The 27,269-nt window shown below is 43.2% G+C and overlaps 1 protein-coding gene across 1 annotated transcript in view; it reads left to right on the forward strand.

Annotated features, from left to right (window-relative positions):
• Positions 1-8,974: 8,974 nt before the first annotated feature.
• The window catches only part of Map3k19 (mitogen-activated protein kinase kinase kinase 19), a 35,148-nt gene continuing 16,853 nt past the window's right edge, over positions 8,975-27,269 (forward strand). Inside the window, 9 exon segments of the mRNA XM_038350180.1 lie at positions 8,975-9,034; positions 9,036-9,149; positions 11,834-12,022; positions 16,503-16,595; positions 16,597-16,658; positions 18,255-18,372; positions 20,451-20,472; positions 20,475-20,560; positions 24,512-24,602. Of these exon segments, the coding sequence (XP_038206108.1) occupies positions 8,975-9,034; positions 9,036-9,149; positions 11,834-12,022; positions 16,503-16,595; positions 16,597-16,658; positions 18,255-18,372; positions 20,451-20,472; positions 20,475-20,560; positions 24,512-24,602 (835 nt within the window).

The raw sequence follows: 27,269 nt of genomic DNA on the forward strand, positions 1-27,269 counted from the left end.
CTTGGGAGGCAGAGACAGGCAGATCTCTGTGAGTTCGAGGCCAGCCTGGTCTACAAGAGCTAGTTCCAGGACAGGCACCAAAGCCACAGAGAAACCCTGTCTCGAAAAACCAAAAAAATAAAAAATAAAAAGAGTAAGGATAGCATGTATTAGGGGAATATATTAGAGAAGTTCATTGGGTGTCTTAGGGCTTCTATGGCTCTGATGAAATGCCATGACCAAAAGCAACTTACGGAAGAAAGAGTTTTCTCATTTTTTTTAAATTGATATTTATTGAGCTCTACATTTTTCTCTGCTCCCCTCCCTGTCTCTCCCCTCTCCCCTTAAATCCCCCGCGTAAGGTCCAGATGCCCCCAATTTACTCAGGAGATCTTGTATTTTTCTAGTTTCTACTTCCCATGTAGATTATATCTATGTAAGTCTCTCTTAGTGTCTGCATTGTTGTCTAAGTTCTCTGGATTGTGGTTTGTAAGCTGGCTTTCTTTGCTTTGTGTTTAAAAACCACCTATGAGTGAGTACATCTGATAATTGTCTTTCTGTGTCTGGGTTACCTCACTCAGTGTTTTCTAGCTCCATCCATTTTCCGGCAGAATTAAAGATGTCGGGTTTTTTTCTGCTGTGTAGTACTCCATTGTGTAAATGTACCACATTTTCCTTATCCATTCTTCGGCCGAGGGACATTTAGGTTGTTTCCAGGTTCTGGCTATGACAAACAATGCTGCTATGAACATAGTTGAGCACATGTCCTTGTGGCACGATTGAGCATCCTTTGGATATATACCCAAAGTGGTATTACTGGGTTTTGAGGAAGGTTGTTTCCTAATTTTCTGAGAAATCGCCACACTGACATCTAAAGGGGCTGTACCTGCTTGCGTTCCCACCAGCAATGCAGGAGTGTTCCCTTTCCCCCACAACCTCTCCAGCATAAGTTGTCATCAGTGTTTTTGATCTTAGCCATTCTTACAGGTGTAAGATGGAATCTCAGAGTTGTTTTGATTTGCATTTCTCTGATGACTAAGGGTGATGAACATTTCCTTAAGTGTCTTTTGACATTTTAGATTCCTCTGTTGAGACTTCTCTGTTTAGGTCTGTACTCCATTTTTTTTTATTGGATTATGCGATCTTTTGGTGTCCAATTTCTTGAGTTCTTTGTATATTTTGGAGATCGGACCTCTGTCTGATGTGGGGTTGGTGAAGATCTTTTCCCATTCTGTAGGCTGTTGTTTTGTCTTGTTGACCATGTCCTTTGCTTTACAGAAGCTTTTCAGTTTCAGGAGGTCCCATTTATTAATTATTTCTCTCAGTGTCTGTGCTGCTGGGGCTATATTTAGGAAGTGGTTCCCTGTGCCAATGCATTCAAGTGTACTTCCCATTTTCTCTTCTATAAGGTTCAGTGTGGCTGGATTTATGTTGAGGTCTTTGATCCATTTGGACTCGAGTTTTGTGCATGGTGATAGATATGGATCTATTTTCATTCTTCTACATGTTGATATCCAGTTATGCAAACACCATTTGTTAAATATACTCTCTTTTTCCCTTTTGATATTTTTTGCTTCTTTATCAAAGATCAGGTGATCGAAGATGTGTGGATTGATATCGAGGTCTTCTATTCAGTTCCAGAGTTTTCTCATCTTATAATTATCAGGCCGGAACCTGGAGGCAGGAGCTGATGCAGAGGCTGTGAGGAATGCTGCTTACTGACTTGCTCCTCAACGCTTGTTCAACCTTTTTATAGAACCCAGGACCACCAAGTTCAAGGCTGACACCACCCATGGTTAGCTAGGTCCTCTCATATCAATTATCAATCAAGAAAATTCACCACAGGCTTGCCCATTGACCAATCTGGTAAGGGCACTTTCTCAACTGAGGGTCCCACTTCCAGTATAACTCTAGCTGTATCAAGTTACATAAAAACTAGCCAGTGCATGAGGCTAAGAAAACCCTAGAGTCCAGAGGAGTGTAACCCAGTGAGGGTAAGCTTTCATATATTTTGGCTACCAGAGGGAAATCTTGACCATTGTCTTGTGTCTTATTCTTGCCCCCCCCCCACCGTGTGTGTGTGTGTGTGTGTGTGTGTGTGTACAGAGGATCATGTTATCAAGTCACACTTACACAGACAGATCTTACCTAGCATCAAGTTTTACTAATCCCGTCCAGTGAGTTATTTACAATAAAGCAGAGGTCTGCCCCCTGGTCCTCCGAACCCACACGGTGGAAGAAAGAGCCAACTTCTGCAAGTTGTCCTCTTACTCTCTCACACAACAACAACAACAAAAATAAAGAAATAATAAACAAGTGCGAAAAATAAACAACAGACAGCAAGTTAGATCCTGTCACTCCCTTGAGTAATATGACATGCTGTAATTCTACATTTAGAATGAAGTCAAACTCCTTCCTATTCCTGTTGGGGCCGTGAGGATCTGGCCTCTGTACACCTTCTTACATCAGTTCTGATGCCTTTGCCAAGTCTCCTTTCTGAACCTGAGCACTTAATACATACGTGCTTCACCACCTCTATACCCGCTGTGCAGCCTGGAACTCTCCACACAACTCACCGAAAGGATAGCTGCTTCCTTTCTTTGAAGTGAGAGATTAACCGTCCTCTCTTAGGTGCTGGTGATAGGGCTCACCTTTCGCCATGCAAACCTGAGAACAAGACTTTGATCCCTGGATCCCATCATGGAAAAAGAGACTCAATGCCCCAGAGTTATTCCCTGCTCTCCATCTGCTTGCTCATGCACATGGCATCCACATACTCACAAAACCATAATAAATAAATCTCAAAAGCAAAACGAGTAAACCCCCCACCCCAAAGCCACCTCTTTGGGAGATCTTTCACAAGCATGGTCTGATAATGTCCCCTTAACTCACAACTCTCAGCCTCCCTTCCTGTAATGGTCTTCATGGCGTTTACAGCTATCTGACTCCATGACTGCTTATGGCTTTACATTATCTGTCTTGTTTCTCGGATAACTCCAGTGCTTAGGTTGATACTTTACACTTCCTCACCAACACAGCGACACTCAAGATTTGGTGCTGAGAGCTGGTAGGATGACTCATCATATAAAGCCATTTCCTACCAAACCTGAAGACCTAGGTTCAATCCCTGGGACCTACATGGTAGAAGGCAAGAGCTGGCTCCTACAGTTATCTGACTTTCACATGTGCAACACACACACACACACACATGCACACGCACACGCACACGCACACAAATAATAGAAATGATACTGAGTTAATGAATGGGAACCCTGCTTCTCTTCAGGTATATATATATATATATATATATATATACACACATATATATATTCAGCTACATATGAAGTTTGAGGCCTACTTAGACTTTGTCTAAAAGAAAGAGAGAGAGAGAGAGAGAGAGAGAGAGAGAGAGAGAGAGAGAGAGAGAGAAAAGAAAGAAAGAAAGAAAGAAAGATGACCTCACATCCTTCTCCTCTTCAGGGACACTTTGGTTACTCTCATTTGCCATTTATATATATTTTTAGGTCAGTCAAAAACACAGCAAGCATTGGTAAAAATTGCCCAAAGCAGAGAACACACATGATGTAACCTTTAGAAAGATTAGGATGAATAGATGGGAGAGGGAGGGAAAAATCCCACAACAGAAACAAAGCTTTGGTCTTTTGTTTTGTTTTATTTCTTACAAACACTTATTTCTGTGTATGTGTGTGTCTGTGTTAGCGTATGCCACCTATGTACAGGTGTCTGCTGAAGCCAGAAGAAGGTGTCAGATCCACTGAGGTTGTGAACCACCCACCGAGACAGTTGGGGACTGAAGCTGGGTCCTCTGAAAGAGTAACAAGTGCTCTTAGCTGCTGAGCCCGAAGCTTCATGCTTTCAACGGCAAGAAGAGTTTCTTGACAGCACAACTATACCTAATTTCAGTGAAAAGATATAATATCACATCTTCACAGAAGGGATCCCCACACCCTTCAGTAGATAGTAAGAAAGACTAGCAGATCCAAAAGCCAACTGACCTTAAGGTCTGGTATGTTCCTAATGAGGGTGTTTCTGTTTTCATAGTCTCTCTCAATGCTGGGTTAGTTGTAGTCTATGAGTCGGACAAAAATGCACTCAATTTGCTAAAGACTTTGTGTTAGAATACTATAAGCTTCTCTAGATGAGAAATGTATCCCCCAGAAACAGAGGCAGGTTCTCTGTGAGTTTGGGATCAGCCTGATCTACATAAGTTCCAGGAAAGTCAGAGCTACAAAGTGAGACCCTGTCTCAAATAATGAAGAAGAGGAGGAGAAGGAGGAGGAAGAAGAATAAATGTGTCCTAATGAAAGGATTTCCTCAAGTATGGGTCAATAAACACAACTAGTCCAGGGACAATCTATAGGGTTGGATTCTTATTACCAATGTCATCAGGTTCAGAGCCTAAGTCTTGGCAATCCCTAATAAATCAGGCTGGGCTACCGATCTCCACTAGGCCTTTTATAGACAACAGTGAAAAGCAGAGAAAAGAGATCTATTCAGTGTTGCCAGGGGAAGAGTAACAAAGATGTCTAGTGATCCCCACCCAAATCCATCACTGAGATCCTGATAATGAAATTTAGTCTAAATAAAGGGCGGGAGGTATGTATAACTAAGCAGTCCTGGCGAAAATGTAGTCCTGCCCAGTACTGACCCATCAGTACCACCTCACAGGTGGTCTCACAAGTTATCACTTCCCGGGGAGACAAGCTCCTCCTTCGGTGGGCCCCAGGCTCCATCCTTTCCCTTTCTCAGCCTAGGACTTCCAGTTTCTCCCAGTCCATTGCTTCCATAGTCTGACAGTTGAACAAAGGGATACTATGTCTCTTTTTCTTTTTCCTTTTTTTTCTTTTTTTGGTTTTTCGAGACAGGGTTTCTCCTGCAGCTTTTTTTTTTTTTTTTTTGTTTTGAGCATGTCCTGGAACTAGCTCCTGTAGACCAGGCTGGCCTCGAACTCACAGAGATCCGCCTGCCTCTGCCTCCCGAGTGCTGGGATTAAAGGCGTGCGCCACCACCGCCCGGCGATACTATGTCTCTTTAGAATGTCTTCATTCCTGCCTGTATGGCTATATTAACCCTCTGACCGATCTTGGAGTTGAAAACGGACCTTTCAGCACCAAAGTAGGGGACTACAGAGGCACCGCTCTTCTGGAGAACTGCTCGCTGAGTAAAGCAATAACGGCAGTGGGGTCAGCCACGGGTGTACAAGGGGCACAAGTCTTCTAAACACTCCAACAGCCGCTTAGAAGCACGCACAACATTTTTGTTTTCCTTCCTCCATGAGACTGTCATGCTTTGAATTCTCCAAGCTAAACACACCGCAACTGGTTGCCTGGGCGACAGCCTGTAAACTAAGCAAGTCTCCCTGCACTGAGCCAAAGGGTTGGTGCACCCGGAACCAGTTTTAAAATACTTTTTAAAATAAAGTGTTTGGACTGTACAACACTGGAACGGAATCAGAGAAAAGGCTCTAAATCTATGCTGTTTCTAAATGGAAACCTAGTTGAAGGGAAGGTTGATAGCTGGTCCGGAAATCAGAGCCATGGAGAAGTAGGATGATTCGGTCTGCTACTCGGCTGGGTGCTCCTTCAATTGTGTCCCTCAGCAAAGCACACACTAGGTAAGCCAAGTTCCCATTTTAGCCCTGTTTTAGATAATCCGAAGGTTGCAACTCTCTGTTTTCCTGCTGGAAGAATGTCCCCAGGGGAGCAACATCAGGTAAACTGACAGAAGAAACTGTGTCCTAAGCTTGGGTAATTTTATCCTTACAGTTGTAATAAGCAAGTTTTGACATTACAAATAATCCCTTCCGATACTTTATGGAACTGTCCAGACTATAGAGAAAACTAGTAATGACAGAAAGGTTTATTAATAAATTAAATTCCATGCAGACATAATCTTATACTTTCATCACTAAATGTTTGTGAACTTTTGGTAACTACTCAGTATTGTATACACATATTTTGGGGCACATTTTATTAACCTGAAATCAAGTTTCAATTGCTTTAAGCCTTTTTTATACAATATTCCAAGTCAGATGTAAAATATAGCAAAAAGCTTTATTGGGAGAAAAATGCCCATGCTCTCATAAGCGGTTATAACAAACTTCACTGGGCCAGTAAACAATGACAACAAAAGACAGGATACTAGAAGATACTAGAAGGGAGATCAGGGGAAGAGGAGGGGTTCAGTGGGCAGCGGGAGGGAGACAAGGGGGGTAATGAGGGTAAATATAATCTAAAGAAATTATAAACGTAATGAAGACATCATTTTGAAACGCTGCATTATGTAAAGTTACAAAAGTTTCTGACGTTACAAGACAATAGCACAGTTCGGAACAAATATGATTGTTATCCAAGAGAAGATAAAGCTTCTAGTTCAACCTTATAGAACAAAACATTATTGCTTTTTAAAAAAAATTACTGCTAAAAATTCCTCTAAATAGGAAAGCAGGAAAATTTTCTCCATAAGAAACTTAAAGTTGAAATATTCAGGCTGGAAGCAGAGGAGGAAATGGTGCTCAGCCACAAGAAGCAATGTGAGTCAGTCCGTGTTACTCGAGTGACAGATGTATGGAGACACTGCAGGTGTCTTTGACTCCCCATTGTCTTTCTGTAGGCGTCTTCAAGTGTGACATAGATCACCAAATAGTGATCACATTGCCAGTCTTCTAATGACTGGATGACTTTGAGATTGCGGTTTACCTAAATTCACATTTTATTTTTATTTTTATATTAGTGAGTAGTTACTAGCTGTGAAATTCTCTCTTAAAGATTACGCAAGATCCAGGTGGTACACAATGCCACCCAAGAGTCTGAGGCAGGAGAATGGAAAATTCAGAGCCGGCCTGGAACCTAGGCCAGCCTGAACTGCAAAGCCAGACCCTATCTGAGAAACAAACGCACAAACAAAAAGATTACATGCAAGAGTTAAAGCACAGACTCTGAAACACTCATTGCTAGGTAACAACCTGGGAGAAGAATAGCTGGGTGCTTGAGGTTTTAGTTCTCCTTTGTGGATAACCTGACGACATGAGTCCTTGCCTGGTTGTTATCTGAATACACGGTTTCCGGCTTCACTGAAGGACAGGCTGTAATTATTCTGTCTATGAAAGCATTTCGAGGTTTGAAGTGATGTTGCATTTTGAGAAACAACTTATGAAGATGAATCCAAGCTGCAAAATGATTTGCTAGGGTGCGTATGTGTACTGGCTCGAAATGTTTCTGTGGTCCAATTTTGAACATATTGTCTGTTCTTGCTATCCTTAGTGAAGCTCCAAGCATGACATTTATTAATTGCTAACAATGAGTGTGATGACTAAGTCACCGCTGTCAACCAAATGCCTTCTTAGAAGAACCCCAAGAAAACGCTCAGTGTGGTGGTGGGTGTTACTTGCTGAGGTCATTCTGGAGAATGTTTTGGCATGTTTTAGTGAGACTGACTATCTTTGACACATTGGGTACAAGCAGACTTTTGGGCTATGTATTGCAAGGCTGCAGTAGGAAGGTTATCACAGTGTTGTTTGCAGGGTGGACCACCGGAGGCAGTTTATATGTCCGCCATCTACATAATAAATGTAGATGTATAATAAACAGCAGGAGGTTACATACAGATACATGGCTGTACCTAAAAGCAAAGTGTTAAAAATAACTGGCAAGTTATATATTACTATATTTTTTTCATTTACTTTCTTTTTCTCAAGAAAGGATTTCTCTGTGTAGCCCTGGCTGTCCTAGAACTATTTCTGTAGATCTTATGGATCTACCTGCCTCTGCCTCTCAAGGTCTGGGATTAAAGATATATGCCACCACCATCTGGCACATTATAATATTTTTATGTAAATTTATTATTTTATTTTTAAAGATTTACTAATTAGCTGGGCAGGAGTGTAACATAACTTTAATCCCAGCACTTGGGAAGCAGAGGCAGGCAGATCTCTATGAGTTTGAGGCCAGCCTGGTCTACAGAGCAAGTTCTAGGACAACCAGGGCTACACAGAAAAACCCTGTCTCAAAAACAAACAAACCAAAAAGGGTTATTTATTTATGTATTTATGTACATGGGTATTTTGTATGCATAAATGTCTGCACACCCGAAAGAGGGCATCAGATCCGATGGCACTACAGTTAGTGACAGTTGTGAGCTGCCATGTGGGTGCTGGGATTTAACTCAAGACCTCCAATAGGGCGGCCAGTGTGCTTAACCACTAAGCCATCGATATTTTTATTTTTTATTACATTTTCACTTAGCATGTGTTTATGTGTCTATCTGTGTGTGTACAAATGAATGCCTATGTCTTTGTATCTGTATGTAAATGTGTACCACAGCACACACGTGGAAGTTAGGAAGCCAGTTCCCTCTACCATTTGGGTCCTGGGGATCAAACTCAAAGTTGTTTTTCATGAGTGCTGAAGAACTGAACTCAGGTCCTCATGCTTTCTGAGCAGGCGATCTTAACAACTGAGCCATCTGCCCAGACTCTATTTATTACACTTTATATCTGTGTGTGTGTATGATGTGCATGCATGTGCAAATGTGTGTGTGCATGCATGTGTATACATGGTCTGTGGGTATGCATGCATGTGCATTGTATGTACCTATAGAGGCCTAAAGAACATGTTGGGCATTTTCCTCAGCCATTCTCCACTTTTTTGAGGCAGGGTCTCTCTCCAAATCTGGCTACTATCACTAGCCAGTGTGTCCTGGGAATCCTCCATTGGCTTCCTGAGTGCAGGGATTACACGTAGCCTAGCTAGCTGCTAAGCTGCTTAGCTTTTATGTGGGTCTGAGAATCTGAACACACTGAGCAGCAAGGGCTTTGTCCACTGAGCCACCGTCCACCCCCATTCCTGTTTTTTCCGTATAAAAGGAGGACCCAGTGACAATAAAGGCAGAAGTTACTTGGAATCACCCACTGTTTCGCTGGCCTCATGTCATTAAGTCATCTTTCTCTTTAAGGCAATTTTACAGAACCAGCAAGATGAACAAAAACAAACTGATCCACAATTTCCTGGGAAGTGGTTCCAGGGGTGACGTGGAAGGCAATCTGTGGCCATATTCCTGAAGTCCATTCAGTCCTTGGAAACCTTGACTTTCAGCACCCACAGACCGGAAATACACCTCTCATTACAGCAGCAGAAGAAAATCTGTCAGAGGTACAGTGGGGAAGGAGAAAAGAGAGCTTGGCAGGAAGAAAGGAGGGTTTGCCTTTGGTTTTCTGAACGATGGTAGCTTCCTGTTCCTCTACCAACAAACTTCTGTTCCCAGGCTTTGCAAAGTCCTAGCTCAGGAGCCAAGATCATTATGAGGGTACTGTCTGGCTCAGCTTGTTTTTCTGATAGATGGGGGGACTGGCACCCTTTGTCATCCTTTTAAAGCTTATTAGAAAGAGTGTAGACATAAAAACAAAAACTCACACAGGTATCCCCAGAGGCCCATCTCCCAGGTAATTCTAGATTCTGTCAACTTGATAATTAACTCTACTACTTCTTTAATCCCAGCATTTGAGAGGCAGAAGCAGCCAGATCTCTGAGTTCAAGGCCAGCCTGCTCTATATAGTGAGTCCCAGGACAGCCAGGGCTACACAGAGCATACCTACCTCTAAAAAACAAAGATAATTAACACTACCCACCATATCAGAGCTGGCCTTAAGCCTGCTATAGACAAAGATGACCTTGAACTTCTGATCCTACTTCCTCCACCTCCCCAGCACTGGGATTATACGTGCGGATCACCATGCCCAGTCTTTGCCATATTAGGACAAATTCTCGGGCTTTATGCATGCCAGGCAAGCACTCTATCCTCTGAAATGCATGTTTTGCCTTTGTAAGAACTGTCTTCAAAAGTTCTCCAGACTTTGAAAGACAGCTCAGTGGTCTTCTTCATTGCCACCACTCCAGTCTCCTGTGACCTTCTCCATCTTTACATCCGCTAATGTGACCGTCTGGGTAGTTACCCTGGGTTGCTTTTTAGGGCTTAGACCAAGGGCAAGCCATGACACACACTGGGCACCTGTACCATACTTGTTGAAAAAATAAATCACTTCAGCGTTTGAATGTAATTTACTCACTCTCCAGAAATAAGTAAAAAAAAATTTGCAACTTTTAGGACTTTATAAGCCAACCTGAGCTGGAATAGAGTGCACTTGCCTACCAAGACCCTGAGCTCATACTTCTTCTGCTGTACACATAGCTCATAGAAATGTAGATAAATGCTACAGACTGGGGGGGTAAGGGTAAGGGTAACTGTAAGTAGATAGATGACAGGTAGGTAGATGGTTGTATTGATTGACTAGATTGATAGGCAGACAGGTGAATAGGGACAGGCATGTAGATTAAATAATAGGTGATTAAATCACATGAATTTCATTTTTCTAAATTATAAACTACTATAGACTTCAATGTTGGAATGTTGGGCGCTGTGGCCGTGGCTCAGCTGGTAGAACGTTTGCTCAGCATGCATGAAGACCTGCTTCAAGCCCCAGAACTACATAAACCAGGTGTCACGGCAACACTTATAATTCCCGCATTTAGGGTGTAGAGGCAAGAGATCAGAAGTCCGGGGTCTCAGGCTAGCCTGGACTACATACGATCCTGATCCTGTTAAAAAAAAAAAAAGAATTCGATATGTGTCCTTAGAAGAAAATATTTATAGATCCTCTTGTCTAAAAATACAGTTCTCAGAAATCACCTTTACCCACAGAGTCATTTTTGTTGTTGGTGGTGGTGGTTTTGGTTTTTTTGGGGGGGAGGGGGCAGAGGGACAGGGTAACCTCAAACAGAGATCTACCTGCCTCTGCCTCCCAGTGTCGGGATTAAAGGTGTGCACCACCACACCAGCCATCACAGAGATTTGGTTTCATCATTTTAGAAGGTAAATAAGAGCTCCCTGCATTCGGATCTTTTTCTGTGGTGGTGCTCGGGACCACCTCACCAGATGCTAGGTATGAGCTCCTACCACTGAGCTATACCCCAGCCTGCAGTCTCCAATTTCCCCATTCTTATCTGCCTTTATCGGGAATGAGAGCCATATCTAAGTTAGTCTTCTATTCAGCCCTAACTGTGCAGCTGCCACTCAAAAACATGAAGCATTCTGGGGATGGAGCTGCAGAAATGACTCAGCAGTTAAGAGCACTTGCTGCTCAATCATGAAGACCAAAGTTGGCATCTCAGCATCCACATTGGGCAGCTCACAAATAACCAAGGGATCTGATTTTCTCTCTCTCTCTCTCTCTCTCTCTCTCTCTCTCTCTCTCTCTCTCTCTCTCTCTCTCTCTCTCTCACACACACACACACACACACACACACACACACACACACACACACAGAGAGACTCACACACACACATAGAGACACAGACACACACTCATACATACACACTCACAACATTAAATAACTTTGTAAGCCAGTCATGGTGACACTTGTCTTGAATCCTAGCAGTCAGGAAGCAGAGGCAAACAGATTGTTTGAGGCCAGGCTGATACATGTAGCAAGTTCCAGACCAATCAGGGTGACATAATGAGACTCTACCTCAAAAGAGAAAAACAAAACAAAAATAAGCTAAAAAATTGGATGGAGAGGGAAATATGCTCAACATATATAAATATGAAATATTTTGTTTTGTTGTTTTGAGACAGGGGTTTCTATATAGCTTTGGAACCCTGTGCTGGCACTCGCTCTGTAGACCAGGCTGGCCTCAAACTCACAGAGATCCTCCTGTCTCTGCCTCCCGCATGCTAGGATTCAAGGTGTGATCCCCACCCCACCTGGCTAATTATGAACATTTTTAAACTAAAAGTAAAAGCACATCTTTTGAATCTTAAGATATTACTGTTTTACAGGTTGTTGAGAGTCTTCTGGAGAGGGGAGCGGATATCACCCTCTGCAATTACAGCAATCAAACTGCAGTCCACGTGGCTAATAGAGACATCCAGAGACAGCTCTTGGCAAGCAAGAGAATTCAAGCTCCCCAAATGCAGCTCCTAAGAAGTTCGTGGCAAGGTGATCTGGAACAGCTTCAACACTTGCTGGTTGGTGACAGTGATGTTTACTTGGGACAGAGGTGGACAGATGTGCACAAGACAGATTATGCCTGCACATGCCCAATTCAGGACTCTTCCTAAAACGTATTTGTATTTACATTTAAACTTTTTTATTTTGCTTTAATTATGTATATAAATAAGTGCATGCGCGCATGCATGTCCATGTGTGTGTGTGTTTGTGTACAGGCATATGAGCCTCACAGAGGCCACAAGAGGATGTCAATCCCCTGGAGCAGAAGTTACAGGCAGTTGTAAGTTGGCTGCTGTGGGTTTAGGTAGCTGAACTCTGGTCTTCATGAAGAGAGTAGTAAGCACTTTTAATTGCTGAGCTAGTTCTTCAGCACCCAAACCTTCTTCCAAAGGAGAAATTTTTCTTTTTTTCTTCTTTCTTTCTCTGTCTGTCTGTCTGTCTGTCCATCCGTCCGTCCGTCCGTCCGTCTGTCCGTCCGTCCGTCCGTCCGTCTCTCCCTCTCTCCCTCTCTGTCTTTTTGATTTTTCAAGACAGGGTATCCCAGTAGCTATGGAGCCACTCCTGGAACTCGCTCTGTGGACCAGATTGGCTCTAACTCACAGAGATCCACCTGCCTCTGCCTCCTGAGTGCAGGGATTAAAGGTGTGCACCACCACTGCCTGGCAAGAAAGTTACTTTCAAACCCAGTCCCAGAAAGTCTCAGGCAGGAGAGATGAGAAAGACAGAGGACCAGACAGGCTGTAAGTAGAAAACGAGATTCTAGACAAACACAGCAACCTATTTCCACCCCGCCCCCCAACTCCCTATCTGAGAGCGAGAAGTCAGGCAGCACCCCAGGGAAATGATGAACCCAGGAAGACCCAGAGGACCACTGTCAGCTTGCTCAGAGCAGTTCCCTGGACATCACTGCCATTTGCACAGTTGCTGTTTAGATCCCTTCGGGCCAGTGGCAATTATTATCTTTATCCTGAAAGGAGAATCAGAGAGCTTACACACCGCATAATATTTAGCTGTGGCTAAAGAATTTTAGGGGAATATATTTGTGTGTGTGTATGCATGCATGTGTGTATGTGCATGTGTGTGTGTGTGTATGTTCATGTGCACACGTCTGCATATGCATGTGAAGGCCAGAGATCAACCATAGGTATTGTTCCCGTGGTGCTATACACCTTATTTTTATTTTTTTAGACAGACTCGTTTGCCTGGCACCAAGTAGGATAGACTAGCTACCCAGGGTTCCTCTTGTCTTCACCTCATCAACCCTGGAGTTGCAAGAGCATGCCACCATGCCGTTGCGTGACAATATTCCTGGGGAGGTGGGAACAAGCAACTCCTCACCCTAGATAGGGAACTGAAAACAGACTAAAATATGGATACCACAAAGTCCAACCTGGTGAACTAGTGGGTTTTTCTGGGGTTCCTTACAAGACTGTGGGTGCAGAGTCACTATCGGAGCGTGAGTGTCTCAGAGGCAGCTTGTGACACCAAAGCCCACCCCAGCACAGGTGGCAAGCTCAAGAAATCTGGAACCTGAGCTCACCGCGCAACCTGCAGGCAGCTCAGCGTGTTAGAGAGAATGTCTTTTGGAGTTAGCTCTACTGGTCTGAACCTCTCCGAGGTGGCTTGTCTGCTGTCTGTCTGTCTGTTCCAGGCAGTGCAGCTTGACTCTGCCTCTTTCTGTCTGTGCTGCAGATCTGAAAGTGGCTCTCAGGAGGCCTTAGGTGAATAATTCTGGTCAGTTTTAGGAGCTTCCTGAAGCTATCCTGTCTAATAAGAACTCCCTGAAAAATGGAATATTTGACCTCCACTCAGAACATCCTGTAGTTTTACGTTCCTTTAACCGCCTGTGTTTTAGTGAGCTCCCCTGATCCAAGGTGCACAGTTTTAATCTCAGAGGAAAGTACTATACAACACGTGCTTGGATTTTTTTGTGCGCTCTAGGGATCAGATTTTGGTTCTCATATTTCCATGGCAAGTACTTTGCCGACTGAGATGGTGCTTCAGCCTGAAAATACATTTTTAAAAGATTTTATTTCTGTTTTTAGTTGTGAGTGTCTGTGTGTGCATGAGTACAGTGCCCCTGGAACCCAGCAGGGAACTGGATCCTTGGACCTGGAATTTTAAGCGATTGTGGGCAAATCAGTATGGGTGCTGAGAACATAACTCAGGTCCCCTGCAAGAGTGGTACAGGCGTTTAACCCCAAAATCATCTCTCTAGTTCCAAGAATATACATATTAAATGTTATTTTGGGGGGTACCTGATACTCTTTATTTAGATGCTTCACTCAAAAACACCTTGCAAAACTGTTTGCATAACCAATTTAACTATTAGCAATTTCTCACTTACGGCATTGATCTTCAATGCAACTGCAAGGCCCATGTGACCTTCCAACTGAAAGAAAATCAATATTGCTGCTAGAAAACAGTTTTTTTCTAATCTCTTATGGTAAAGACAAACAGATCAAGAAATTAAAGATATCCTAACTAGGTTGTGTGCAAGGACAATTTGAAAAAAAAATCAAAGGACATTTTCCAAGCTTCTGTTGTACTCAGAGATTGTCTAAAATGCCATACTTCCAAAGCTGAGGCTTAGAAAAATTTCCAAAAGACAATCTATTTTTCTTAATGGTAGTTATGTCATGTGTAACCCAATCTCTGTTTTTATAACTGTGTTATTTTCCTCCTGAAGATTTAATGACCATACCTTAAGTACCTATTTATCGCCTGGAGCGTGAAGAGATTTGCATTATATGTGCTGTTGCACAGGACTCTGATCTCAAAACTCTCATTTGGCTCCAGATAATAATAAACATTGATCTAAGAGGGTAGTTTCTTCTTTCTCAGAGACTAAGAAAAAATTAACTAATTCCCACAGCACCCCTGCTGAGGTAATATCCATCGGATCTCCCTTGGCCCCCTGGAGAAGCGGAGGTAAAGACTATATTGCCATGGGCAGAAAGCGAAACAGAGGTAAAATTAGCAAGTTACTTTGGTCTAGAAAACAAATAGTTTGTATATTTTAGGCCTTCCCGCGGATTTTCAATTCTGGTGGTCTGAATTAAATCCTCCCCTCTCCTTTTTCTTTCTTTCTTTCAAGACAGTCTCTCAGTTGTCAAGTAGGCTAAGTCTGGCTGACTATTGAGACCCCGGATGCACCTCTCACAGCTCTGCCAGCACTGCTATCATGGGTGCACACCTGCACCCCTAGCTTTTCTATGTGGATTCAGATCACTGAATTCAAAGGTCCTCACCCAGGTCAGCAAACACTACCCGACTGAGGTCATAGCCACAGCCCTATCAAGGTGATTTGTTTAATCAACCATTTAACAGGGTAACCTCGGACATAACCTACACATAATTATAGTCAGCTTTGTAATCAACACTGAAATCCAGGGCTGTGGTCTTTTTGCTTTGGTCAGTTCCTCAGGACAGGTTTCTGAGAAGCAGATACTGAGGAGGGCTAGGGGATGTGGTTCAATCGGTAAAATGCTTGCCCATCACGAATGATGCCTTGGGTTCTACTCCAGTACCACACAAACCAGATGCGGTGGGACAGACCTGTGACCCCAGAGCTGTGGTGGGACAGACCTGTGACCCCAGAGCTGGAGGCAAGATTATCACAAGTTCAAGGTAACCCTTAACTATATAGAAAGTACAAGACCAGTTTGACCTACATGAGACCTTGAAAAACCAAACCAGACCAAACAGAGCTGGAGAGATGGCTCGGGTGTTAAGAGCACTGGCTGCTCTTCCAGAAGACGCAGGTTCAATTGCCAGCAACTTCATGGCAGCTCACAACTGTCTGTAACTTCAGTTCCAGGGGACCCAACACCGATGGCAAAATACCAATGAGTATTTTTTAAAAACCACATAAATAAATAAATTAAAGCAAAACAAACTCTTTCTGGGATCATTCTGTGCCATCACCAGGGTGTAAATGAATGTTTTGGCCGATGCTGTCAAGAGCATCAACAAAGGGTCTTTTTCTGTTTCAAAATCATCATCCCATTCCTAAGTGCGACAGAGAAACAATGGATGCTACACAGGCAAATCATAAATCACCAGTGATCACAGAGCTGGGAAAACCACTGTGAATCTCGCAGGCAGGTTAAACGAGCGTGACGACATCAAAACCCCGGACTGGTGTGCAGATCAAAGACCTAGGAACTAACAGAATAATCTGCTCCTCCCATCAGTTTTGTCTCATTGGCCTGACAAACCTCAGCTTGGCATCATGGACCATGAAGTCACAAGATGAAAACACACAGGAGGGAAAATCCTGGCATTCTAATAAAACATAAAATAAAATGCCTCCGTATGGGGGGGGGTAAGAGTAATATTAAAAAGTTAGGACTGAGGTATAGCTCAGTACAATCCCTACTCCAGGAAAAAAAAAGTTTAAAAATGAGAATTGACCAAGCAATGAAAATGCAAAGATTGATTTCAGTAGGGCAATACAGTAAAAACACAGCAACACCGAAACTCTTGTTGTTAAAGGCATCTGAAGAGTTCCTGATATAAAACTTCCCAAACCTGCACGGCCTGACCCCTCTGATGCTGGCTGTGAGAGATGTGGACCTGTTTGAGAGTCCTGGATGTCTTAACAGTCTACAAGCCGGCCGAAGTTCTAGCCGAGCTCCTCAGGCATCACGCGTGAGTATGGGTGGGTCCATCAGCCCCAGCTGAAAGGCAGCTAATTCATTGCAATTTGTCAAAGCTACGTGTAAACTTAGATTGTGTGGAAATACACATACACACCACATATGTTCATATATGTTGTGTGTATATATATATGACTTTTATATAATTTAAAAGGAACTTCACTGTAATTATGAGGGATGGATTAATACTTACATTGCCCATTATTGATTATCTAGCTCTTTATTGGTTTAGATAATTGTTCTTTGGGCACTGGAGAGGTAAGCTTGTTTGGACTAGATGTCCAAAAAATCAAGGAGGAGTTGCTCTAGACACCATTCACACGGCACAATTGATGCAAAAGCAAGAGGATTTTTATTCTATCATGACAGGGCCCTTCAGGTCAGGATATGAAGGACCTCCGATACTGTTCCAGTCCATCGTTTAAAGCAAAAAGCCAACAGACACAAGGAGGGGGACCTGTAGGTTGTTTTTCCAATTATTGGATTGGCTTATTCAAAGGGTTACTAGCAGTGATTGGTCTATTCCAGGGCAGGAGAAATAGCTGCGTAATCGGGTAGATAAGGGGAGAGCATCTGTGGTCTCCTGACCTTGTTCTAGGTGATTAAATCAATACATCAGGAACTGAGTCAACATCTGTGGGTTGTATTTGCCTCAATTCCCAGAATGGAGTTATGTTTGAAGATTATTCACAAGGACACAGGAGGATGAGGCAGTCCAGCATGTGTGTGTGTGGGCAACTGTCCCGTTTCCAAGAGAGAGTGAGTGTAAGGTTTTTAGAAAAATGTCTTAGGGTTGAGGGGACTTACAAATGCATTTAGAATCTTTCGAGCTCAGTTGGTTGAATACTGGGTTCAACCTCCAGGTACATCATCCAGATGTGGTGGTATGTATCTGTTATCTCACTACAGGTGAAGTAGAAAGGCAGGATCACAAGTTCAAGGTCTGAGTTTGAGGCCAGTCTAGAATTACAAGCATGAGCTACCTACCATGCCTGGTTATCCAGCATTAAGGATAGAACACAGGGTTTTGTGCATATTAGTGTGGGAGTTTGAAATGTAATTGGCCCCCATAAGTTCATAGGGAGTGGCACTATTAGGAGGTGTGACCTTATTGAAATAAGTGTGGCCTTGTTGGAGGAAGTGTGTCACTGTGGGGGCGGGCTTTGAGGTTTCCTATGCTCAAGGCTAAGCCTAGTTTAGTTCACTTCCTGTTACCTATGGATCAAGATGTAAAACTCAGCTCCTTCTCCATGTCTGCTGCCGGCATGCCGTGACAATAATGGACTAACCTCTGAAACTGTAAGCCAGCCCTAGTTAGTTGTCTTCTTTATAAGAGTTGTGTGATCTTGGGTGTCTCTTCACAGCAATAGAAACCTTAACTAAGACCCATAGGCAAGCACTCTACCAACTGAGGTGTATCACTAGCCCTCTTGTTTAAAATTTAGGAATGGTCACTCTCTAGCTCATGTATTTTTGAAATCACTATTATATTCCCTAACTTGTTTTCTCTGCTTATTTGATGCCAGTGTTCTTATATCTTATCAGATTTCACCTAATAATCTTTGCTGTTTCCCTCTATTCTTCCCAGAGATCCTAAGCTTTGTGATTTCAGCGGCAAGTCGGCCATACATTATGTGTCACAGATTGAAAGCTGGAGGAAGCAGCAGTTACTGGACATCCTGATGGATTCTATATGCCCAAACCAGGTCAAATATTTCTCTTTAGATGCACATTCCCCAATTCGAAAGTCCTGTGTGAAGTCTGTCTTCCTATCTTATAGCTGTTTAATAGCTCCATTTATTAGTTTGAGGCAGGATTCACCTACATATCCCTAACTGTCCTGGAACTCATACTTTGACCAGGCTGGCCTTGAACTCACAGAGATCTGCTTGCCTCTGTCTCCTGTGTACTGTGACCAAAGGAGTGTGCCATTACACTTCACTTCATTTAAATAAATCAAATCAGTGACTCCTTATTGAGCAGTGACTCTCTGAAGCACAGGGCTAATGCTCTAAAAGAACGCAAAGGAAGTCTCCACACTTGTGTGTGTCCTCTGTGTGTGTGTCTGTGTGATGTCTGTGTATGGGCCAGAGATAAACCTCCAGAGTTTTTCTAAGAGTGCTGTAATCTCGCTTTTTGTTTTTAAGTTATTAATTTATGTGTATGAAGGTGTGTCTGCTTGTCTCTCTATGTATTCCATAGGTATGTTGTGCTCATGGGGGTCAGAAGAGCATGTCAGATCCCCTGGGACAGGAGTTACAAGTGACCGTGAGCCACCGTGGATGCTAGAAAACAAAACTTGCTGCAACAGCAGCAGCAAGTGCTCTTAACCAATGAGTCATCTCTGTAACCCCTGCACCTTGTGTTTTGAAACTAGTATCTCTCGCTTTTTAGTAGAACTTGCTTATTCAGCCAGGCTGACTGGCTAGTTAGTCCCAGGGATCCACTGGTCTCCACCTCCCCAGCACCAGAATTACAACTTCACACCACCATGCCTGGCTTCTTTTTCTGTTTTAAATGTATTTATTTTAATTTTATGTGTATGGATGTTTTGCTGGCCTGTATGTCTGTTTACCATGTATGTGCCTAGCACCAGTAGGGGCAAAAAAGAAGGCACCAGGTCTCCTGGAACTGGAGTTAGAGACAGTTGTGAGCTACCATGTAGGTGCTGGGAATCAAACCCAGGTCCTCTGGAAGAGCAGTCAGTGCTCTTAACCACTGAGCCATCTCTCTATCCCTTCTTTTAAACCCCAGGTTTTGAGCTGAACTCGGCTCCTTATGTTTGCAGGAGACCACTGTGTCAACTGAGCCGTCTCCCAAGGCCTCATTTGGGGTGTTTAACTGACTGAATGGTCTCCACAAATCCCCACATTACATTTCACTTGCATTTCTCTTGCTATCATATTGTGGAGAGAATCATCTTCAGTCCACAGACTCTTCCAGAGCAATTCAAGAGAGCAGAAAGGCCCGTTTTAGCCAGCACTGACTTCAGAATTGTTCAGCAAAACCTATTTGGAAGAGACTAGAGAGGTTTTCTCCTAACCATCCACCAAGAGAAGTCCATTCAAGGGTTCATCTTTAGTGGAAGGTGAAGGGTAAGCATCCTTCCTCTTTCTGAAGACAAAGACCCTGAGATATCTGTCAATGGCTCTGATGGCCCAAAAGTTCTTCTGCATGCCCCAGCACCTCACAGAGGGTGTGGCTGGGAGAATGATGTCATTAAGAATGAGTTACTATAATTATGTTGAGCCAAAATCTGACTCTTTTTTTCTTGCATGCATGTGTGTGAAGTATGTATGTATGTAGTGTGTGTGTGTGTGTGTGTGTGTGTGTGTGTGTGTGTGTGTTCACTCACACACAAGCCAGAGGTTGACTTCAGGTCTCTTCCTCCAGTACATTCCACTTTATTTCCTGACGCAGGTTTTCTCACTAACCCCGAGCACACCACTTCTGCTAGTCTAGGTAGGCACCTTGCCCTGAGGAATCCTCATCTTTACCTCCCTGATGTTCAAATCACAGGCAGTCAATACATCTGTCTGGCTTTTATGTGGATTCTGGGGATCTGAACTCTGGTTTCTCGTGTTTGCATATTAAGTGCCTTGTCTCCTGGGTCATCCATCTTCCCAGCCTGGCTCTTGACTTTTTCTTCCTGTGAAAATCCTTACCTAAAGTCTCATCAGAATGCCTGGCTATCCTTTCAGGAAAGCCTGACCAGATGGAGCAGCTCTTTCCATGGGACTGTGGGATCTCACCAAAGCACATGCTGTTTCTTTTTGACAGAGAGAGACATGCAGAGTCACTGCTTGACATTGTCATGAGACAAGCTCTTCTCTAACGCATGGGACAGCTTCCAAAATGGGAAACCTCGTCTTGCAGAGTGTCAGCAGCAGTGAGGTACGAGGACCCACACATAGAAACAGGCGAAAGAAGCATATTCAAAAGAAAAAATAGGGGGTGGAGAAGCGGGCCAGCAGTTTAAGAATGTGCACTGCATTTGCAAAGGACCCAGGTTCGGTTCCCCAGCACCTACCTGGAAGCTCACAATCACCTGTAACTCGGTTTCGAGGAATTCAGTGCCCTCTTCTGGCCTCCACAGACATCAGCTATGCAGTCAACATACATACTCAAGGGAGCAAAGCACTGGTGTAAATAGGATAAAATGAATATATCTTAAAAAGAGAAACAGCAAAATCTTAAAAAGCAACAATAAAAGTGGAATGCCTGACCCACCTAGTACTTCATTTGTACTGCTTCAACATTTTGTAATAATCAGATATAAATATCATATAATTTATATCAATATCAATATCACATGTGTTTTGAGGCAGTCTTGTTACACTGTTAGAACTTACTATGTAATGTAAGCTGGCCTTGAACTCTTGATCCTCCTTGTTGCCCAGGATCCTGTGGTATGTAACACCATGTCCCCAGTTGATCAGTTATAGTTTTAATATATTTTTAAAATATAAATCAGGGCCTGGGGAGATAGCTCATTGGCTGCTCTTCCAGAGGACTTGGGTTTGATTTTTGGCACCCGTACGGGCATTCACATCCATCTGTAACTCCAGTATCAGGAGGTCTGAGGCCCTCTTTAGGCCTCAGCTAGTACTGCACAAATGTGGTACACAGATATACGGTAGGCAAAACATCCCTGGACATAATTTTTTAAATGTAAATTAGCTAGTTAATGTGGAATGTGTGTGTGTGTGTGTGTGTGTGTGTGTGTGTGTGTTAATTCCTACTGTTATAACAAAATACCATAGACTGGCTTATCAACAACAGAAATGTATTTCAGTTCTAGAGACTGAAGGGTTAGAATAGCTGTCATGTGACTTTTCCTGGGGATATGTCCACAAAAAGTCTAGTTATCTGACAGGGTATAGATGACAGACCAAAGAAAAGATTACACTTTAGCTGTCTTGGTGAGCCAATGAATTCACTGGGATTATTCATGATCATGGGCAAGGGGCTCTATACAGATGCATCGTGACTCAAAGGCAACATGGGTGAATCCAGAAAAGCTGCATCCTTCAAACGCATGACCTACAGGTAGCTTAACTAGAGAGTCTCTCTCTCTCTCTCTCTCTCTCTCTCTCTCTCTCTCTCTCTCTCTCTCTCTCTCTCTCCCAGTAATAATTTTTTTGCTGCTTATATAACCTTGGGATGGGCCTGAGTCTTGGAAGTTTTATGAGCTTCCTGAATCTTAGGAGCTCCCTCCTCCCTGCAGTGGGGACTGTTTGAATTCAGAGGCCATTGCTACACCACATATACACACTGTAAGTCCTTGGTTCATTCCTCATTCTGACTCTCTCGTGTCTTGAATAAGGCTATTAAGCCCACTGCGAGGCCTCCATGTTCATGAACTAATTACCTCCCAGGTTCTGCTTTCCCACTATTCTGCTCGAGAGCTAGGACTCCAACATAAAGTCTTTGTTGAGAGACAGGCATTCTATCTGTCTGTAATCTGTCATGTATGTGGGTAACACTGAAGGTTCTTGCAGCTTTGCCTGTACTAAATTCCATGTCATTATGGTTCCATTTATTTTAAATAGTTTTTAGTTTTTAGTTCTTATTAATATTTTCCTTTCACTTGTAGAAGTTCTTTTATTTTAGCATATTTTTAGCTTCTAATGGTATTTTAAATTGTGAATTAAATGTATTTATGGGGAGTGGAACTCACATACATGCTACAGTATACATGGAAGTCAGAAGACAACTTTTGGGAGACAGCTCTTCTTCCGATCTCACAAACCATCAGAAGATACTGGTGATACATGTGAGTCCCAGTATCAAGTCCAGGTACCATTCTTGGCAGCAAGTTGGCTTTCCCTTACCAGAGACATCTCCTTGACACTCCCACAGGCGTTTTGAAGAAATCTGTTCACAATCTAGTTTCCTAAAACTCTATGTTCTCCCCACCCTTCTTTCTCTTCAGGTTCTAGAATCTTCTGACAGTTTTAGTGTTTTTCAAGTTCACAAAGCTCGAGTGGATAGGACTTAGTTATAGGACTGAGACTAAGAAATGCCCTTTGCATTTAGAAACTTATTTTTGAGATGGGTCCATGCATCCCAACTGACTTTAAACTCCCTAGACCTTGATGAATGGAAATAACCTTGAACTAGGAAACCTCTACCTCTACTTCCAAAAGTACAGATTACAAGCATGTGCCACATGCCCAGTTTTATATGGTGCTGGGGACATTGAGCTGTACCCCCAAGCTGACTGTAGAAATTTAAAAGCACAAAACCAATTGCAATAACTTCCAGTACAGGGGCTTATCACCAACAATGACTGAGGGCTGACAAGATGCTTCAGAAGGTAAAGATGCTTACCACTGGGGCTGGCAGAGCTGGAGAGATGGCTCAGAGGTGGGAGCACTGGCTGCTCTTCAGAGGACCCAGGTTCAGTTCCCAGCAACCACATGGCAGCTTATAACCGTCTGTAACTACTGTTCCAGGGGATATGACTCCCTCATACAGACATACATGCAGATAAAACACCAATACATATAAAATAACATTAGATAAAATTTTTAAAGAAAAAAGAAAGAAAGAAAGAAAGAAGAAAGGAAGGAAGGAAGGAAGGAAGGAAGGAAGAAAAAAAGGAAGAAAGAAAGAAAGAAAGAAAGAAAGAAAGAAAGAAAGAAAGAAAGAAAGGTGTTTTCCACCAAGCCAGACTACCTGAGTTCAGTCCCTGGGACCCACATGGTGCAAGTAGAAACCAGAATCCCACAGGCTCTCTTCTGGTCTCCACATGCACCCTGTGCCATAGGCATGTGGACTCACAAGTACACACATGGAAATAAGTTCAATAAAAAATACATCTTAAAACACGATGACTTCTATCATACTAAGAAAACATTTCCTTTAAAGAGCTCTAAGTACCTTTTTTATGAATCAAGTTGACTTTCAAACATAAGGCTTATTCTCTAGAAAGCCAGTGGAAGTTTGAGGAGCTACACCCCTGGATCAATCAGATCAGAGGCAGTCCTGGTGAAAACTGTGATCCATTTGCTGCCTGCTTCTGCCCCGTGTTCTAGCTGTAGCTTCCACAGGGGCGGGGATTTCTTCTGGCAACACCTCCCAGCGAAGAGCTGTGAAAACGACAGACCTTGTTCCCTGGGTTGCTTCCCTGTGACTGTGGCTGAAGGATTCTTTCACTTATCCTTGCAGGTCGAATTGACAGCAGCTTAGCAACTGAGATGCTAAACCCATAAAAGTAGGAAGTACCGAGGGTCTCTGTCCTTGTGTTTCAGCTTTGATCTTCAGCTTTCATTATGCAGTTAATCACATCTGCTCCAGGGGCTGAACCTTCCTCATTTTATCCTAAACACTTTATCTAATTAAGAAAAACATCTACGGTGTCAAACTTCAGCCTCAAAAGTCAGGATTCATCCTGAAAAAACATAGTATGTTGAATCACTATTTTGTTTAAATAAAACAAAACAGTGTGCGTGTATGTGTACACATGCATATGTATGTGTGCATGGATGTAGAGACCAGAGGTTAGCCTTGATTGTGGTTCCTCAGGAGCCTGTGCATTGTGGGTGTCTTTGGTTTGTTTGGTTTTGGGTTTGGTTTGGTTTGTTTTTTTCAAGACAGAGTTCCTTGTGTAACAGCCCTCACTGTCCTGGAACTCACTCTGTAGACCAGGCTGGCCTAGAACTCACAGAGATCCTCCTGCCCGTGCTGGGATTAAAGGCGTGCGCCAGCACTGCCCGACTAACAACAGGCTTTTAAACGTAGATTCTGGGCCCTGAACTCAGGTCCTCATGCTTGTGTGGTGAGTGTTGTACTGAGCATCTCCCCACAGCCTCACTGAGCTTTCTGTCTGTGATTTTTCAGGATTTTGACTTTGAGGATGACTGCAGCCTGTCCATATTGACTGGGGAAGGAGGAGCTCCCAGGGGTGAAGACTGGTTGTGCCGGACAGAAGGTATCTGTTGTAAGAGCCTGCTGCTCAGCCCCAAAATAATCACACCATATTATTTGCAATACTATTTGGCCAATAACTTAAGCATATGTCTTGCTAACTCATATCTTAAATTAACCCACCTCCACTAATCTGTGTATCGCCACGAGGCTGTGGCTTACAAGGTAAAGTTCCAGCATCTGTCTCTGGTGGGGATAGATGGCTTCTCTTTGACCCCGCCTTCTTTCTTCCAGCATTCAGTTTAGTAGTGCCCCCCCATCCCATGTCATGTCCCTGTCCCATTCCCCCTCCCCAGTTTTGTTCTGCCTTGCGCAGGCCTAGGACAGTTTCTTTTCTAACCAATGTGGTATTCACAGCACACAGAGGGGACTCGCACACCGGGTGTTCACTTCCATCTGTGAGTCAGTCTTAAAGATTGCACTGATTCTTAGGGTTCTCTCAGAATCTCAGAAGTGTGTGGTGCAACTCCAAAAACACAGACAACCTGGGCAGTGGCGACACATGCTTTTAATCTCAGCACATGGAAGGCAGAGGATGGTAGATTTCTGTGAGTTCGAGGTCATCTTCATCTACAAGAGCTAGTTCCAGGGCAGCTAGAGCTGTTACACAGAGAAACCCTGTCTCGAAAAAGAAAAAGAAAAAGAAAGAAAGAAAGAAAGAAAGAAAGAAAGAAAGAAAGAAAGATAGATAGATAGATAGATAGATAGATAGATAGATAGAAAGAGAAAGAAAGAAAATAAAAAATCAAAACCAAAACAAAACAAAAAATCGACAGACTGAAGATAAAAACTGGTTCTGGAAACACAGCTCACTCAGTAAAGTGCTTGCTTTGCAGGGCCCTGAGTTTGGTCTTCAGAGCCCACAACAAAAGTGCTGGCTGTGGTGGTGTGTGTTTATAACTCCAGTGCCTTAGCCTACCCGGTGAGCTTCCCGTCAGTGAGAGACCCAAAAAAGAACAAACCACACAAACAGCCAAGATGGAGTGCCTGCGGGATGACACCCTGACTTGCCACTGGCCACACCAGCCACCTGCTGCTCTTCCGGAGTTGATCCCACGCCTGCCAAGCCAGCAGGCACAGTCCCTGTCAATTTTGTTTACGTCACCGTCCACCTTCCTTTCCTCTCAGCAGCTCCCATCAGCTCCAGGGTCTGTTCATTTCCACATCCAAATCGCTTTCCTCAGCCATCTGTGCCCTGCTTCCCCGTCCCCAGCAACCTCCTGCCTTCCTTAGACTTGCTTCTCACCTCTCCAGGCTGAGTATACTTCAGCAAACCTGGAAAAACTGATTAAAATAAATGAGCCCTGCTTCCCCTTGAAAGCGTCTTGGAGTCAAAGTGCCTTTGGTTTCTTTTTTTCTATAAATAATTATTTAATATTATTTTATGTGCATTGGAGTGAGGGTGTCTGATCCCCTAGAACTGGAATTATAGACATTGTGGGCTGCCATGTGGGTGCTGGAATTGAACTCAGGTCCTCCGGAAGTAGCAGCCAGTGTTCTTAACCCCTGAGCCACTTCTCCAGCTCCAGCCTTTGACTTTCATAAACTTTAAAGCCAAATTCTCGGACATCCAGCATTGTCCTGAATCACCTTTGTGGGGGGCAGGTTTAACTTATTTATTCTGTTTAACTTTGGGGCAACTTGCTGTTGGAAATGCTGGTTTCTATTTATTTATTTATTTACTATGTATACAACATCCTTCCATGTATGCCTGCATGCCAGAAGAGGGCACCAGATCTCATTATAGATGGCTGTGAGCCACCGTGTGGTTGCTGGGAATTGAACTCAGGACCTGTGGAAGAGCAGTCAGTGCTCTTAACTCTGAGCCATCTCTCCAGCCCGAAATGCTGGTTTCTTTCAAATGGATTTGTAATGTTTTTGGTTTTCATACAGGGCGACATGAGATGTCTAGCATTATATCCACAGAACTTTTTGAACTTTAATAAGTCAAAGAATCAATGATCTTTTTGACAAATTTCTCCTCACAGCTGTACATTTCAGTTAATATTTCAGTCTGTGAGGCGGGTATCGTCAGTTACACTTACAGAAGAAAGAGTTCTTTTCTCCACCCAAGGCACTGTTTCAGTAAGAGACTGTCATTTTCCCTCTGAAAGATTGTAAAAATTTTTAAATTACATGTGAATGTGTGTACAAATATATGTGCACAAAAACATGTGTGAATATACACCCCACCTCAGCCCTACGTGCAGTCAAAGGACAACCTGCCAGAATCAGTCCTCCCCTTCCACCATGTGGATCCTGGACATTAAAACTCAGCTCATTGAGCATGGTGTCAGATTCCTTCCTTCTAAGCCCTCCTATCCTGCATCTGGAAGTTATTATAAAACCAACTGCTTTGATATTTGTGCATGACAATGTCATCCCAAAGTTCACATTAGACAATTAATGCACTTGTAGCTACAGACATCACACACACACACACACACATTCTTATGATATTTTAATCAAGTAATAAATTGTATTTAGGCCACATTCCCTGCTGTCTGTACCTACATAGGTCCATGGGCTGGAGATTGGGGCTTACCTGACACAACATGCCATCCATATGCTGGAGAAAATGGCCCCTAAACTCAATCCCCTAGCTAACATTTACTCTATAATCTTTAAGAGTAGACTTATCCCCAGGTGGTGGTGGTGCATATCTCTTAAT

This window comes from Arvicola amphibius, chromosome 12, assembly GCF_903992535.2.
Source record: "Arvicola amphibius chromosome 12, mArvAmp1.2, whole genome shotgun sequence".
In the NCBI taxonomy this organism is placed as follows: domain Eukaryota; kingdom Metazoa; phylum Chordata; class Mammalia; order Rodentia; family Cricetidae; genus Arvicola; species Arvicola amphibius.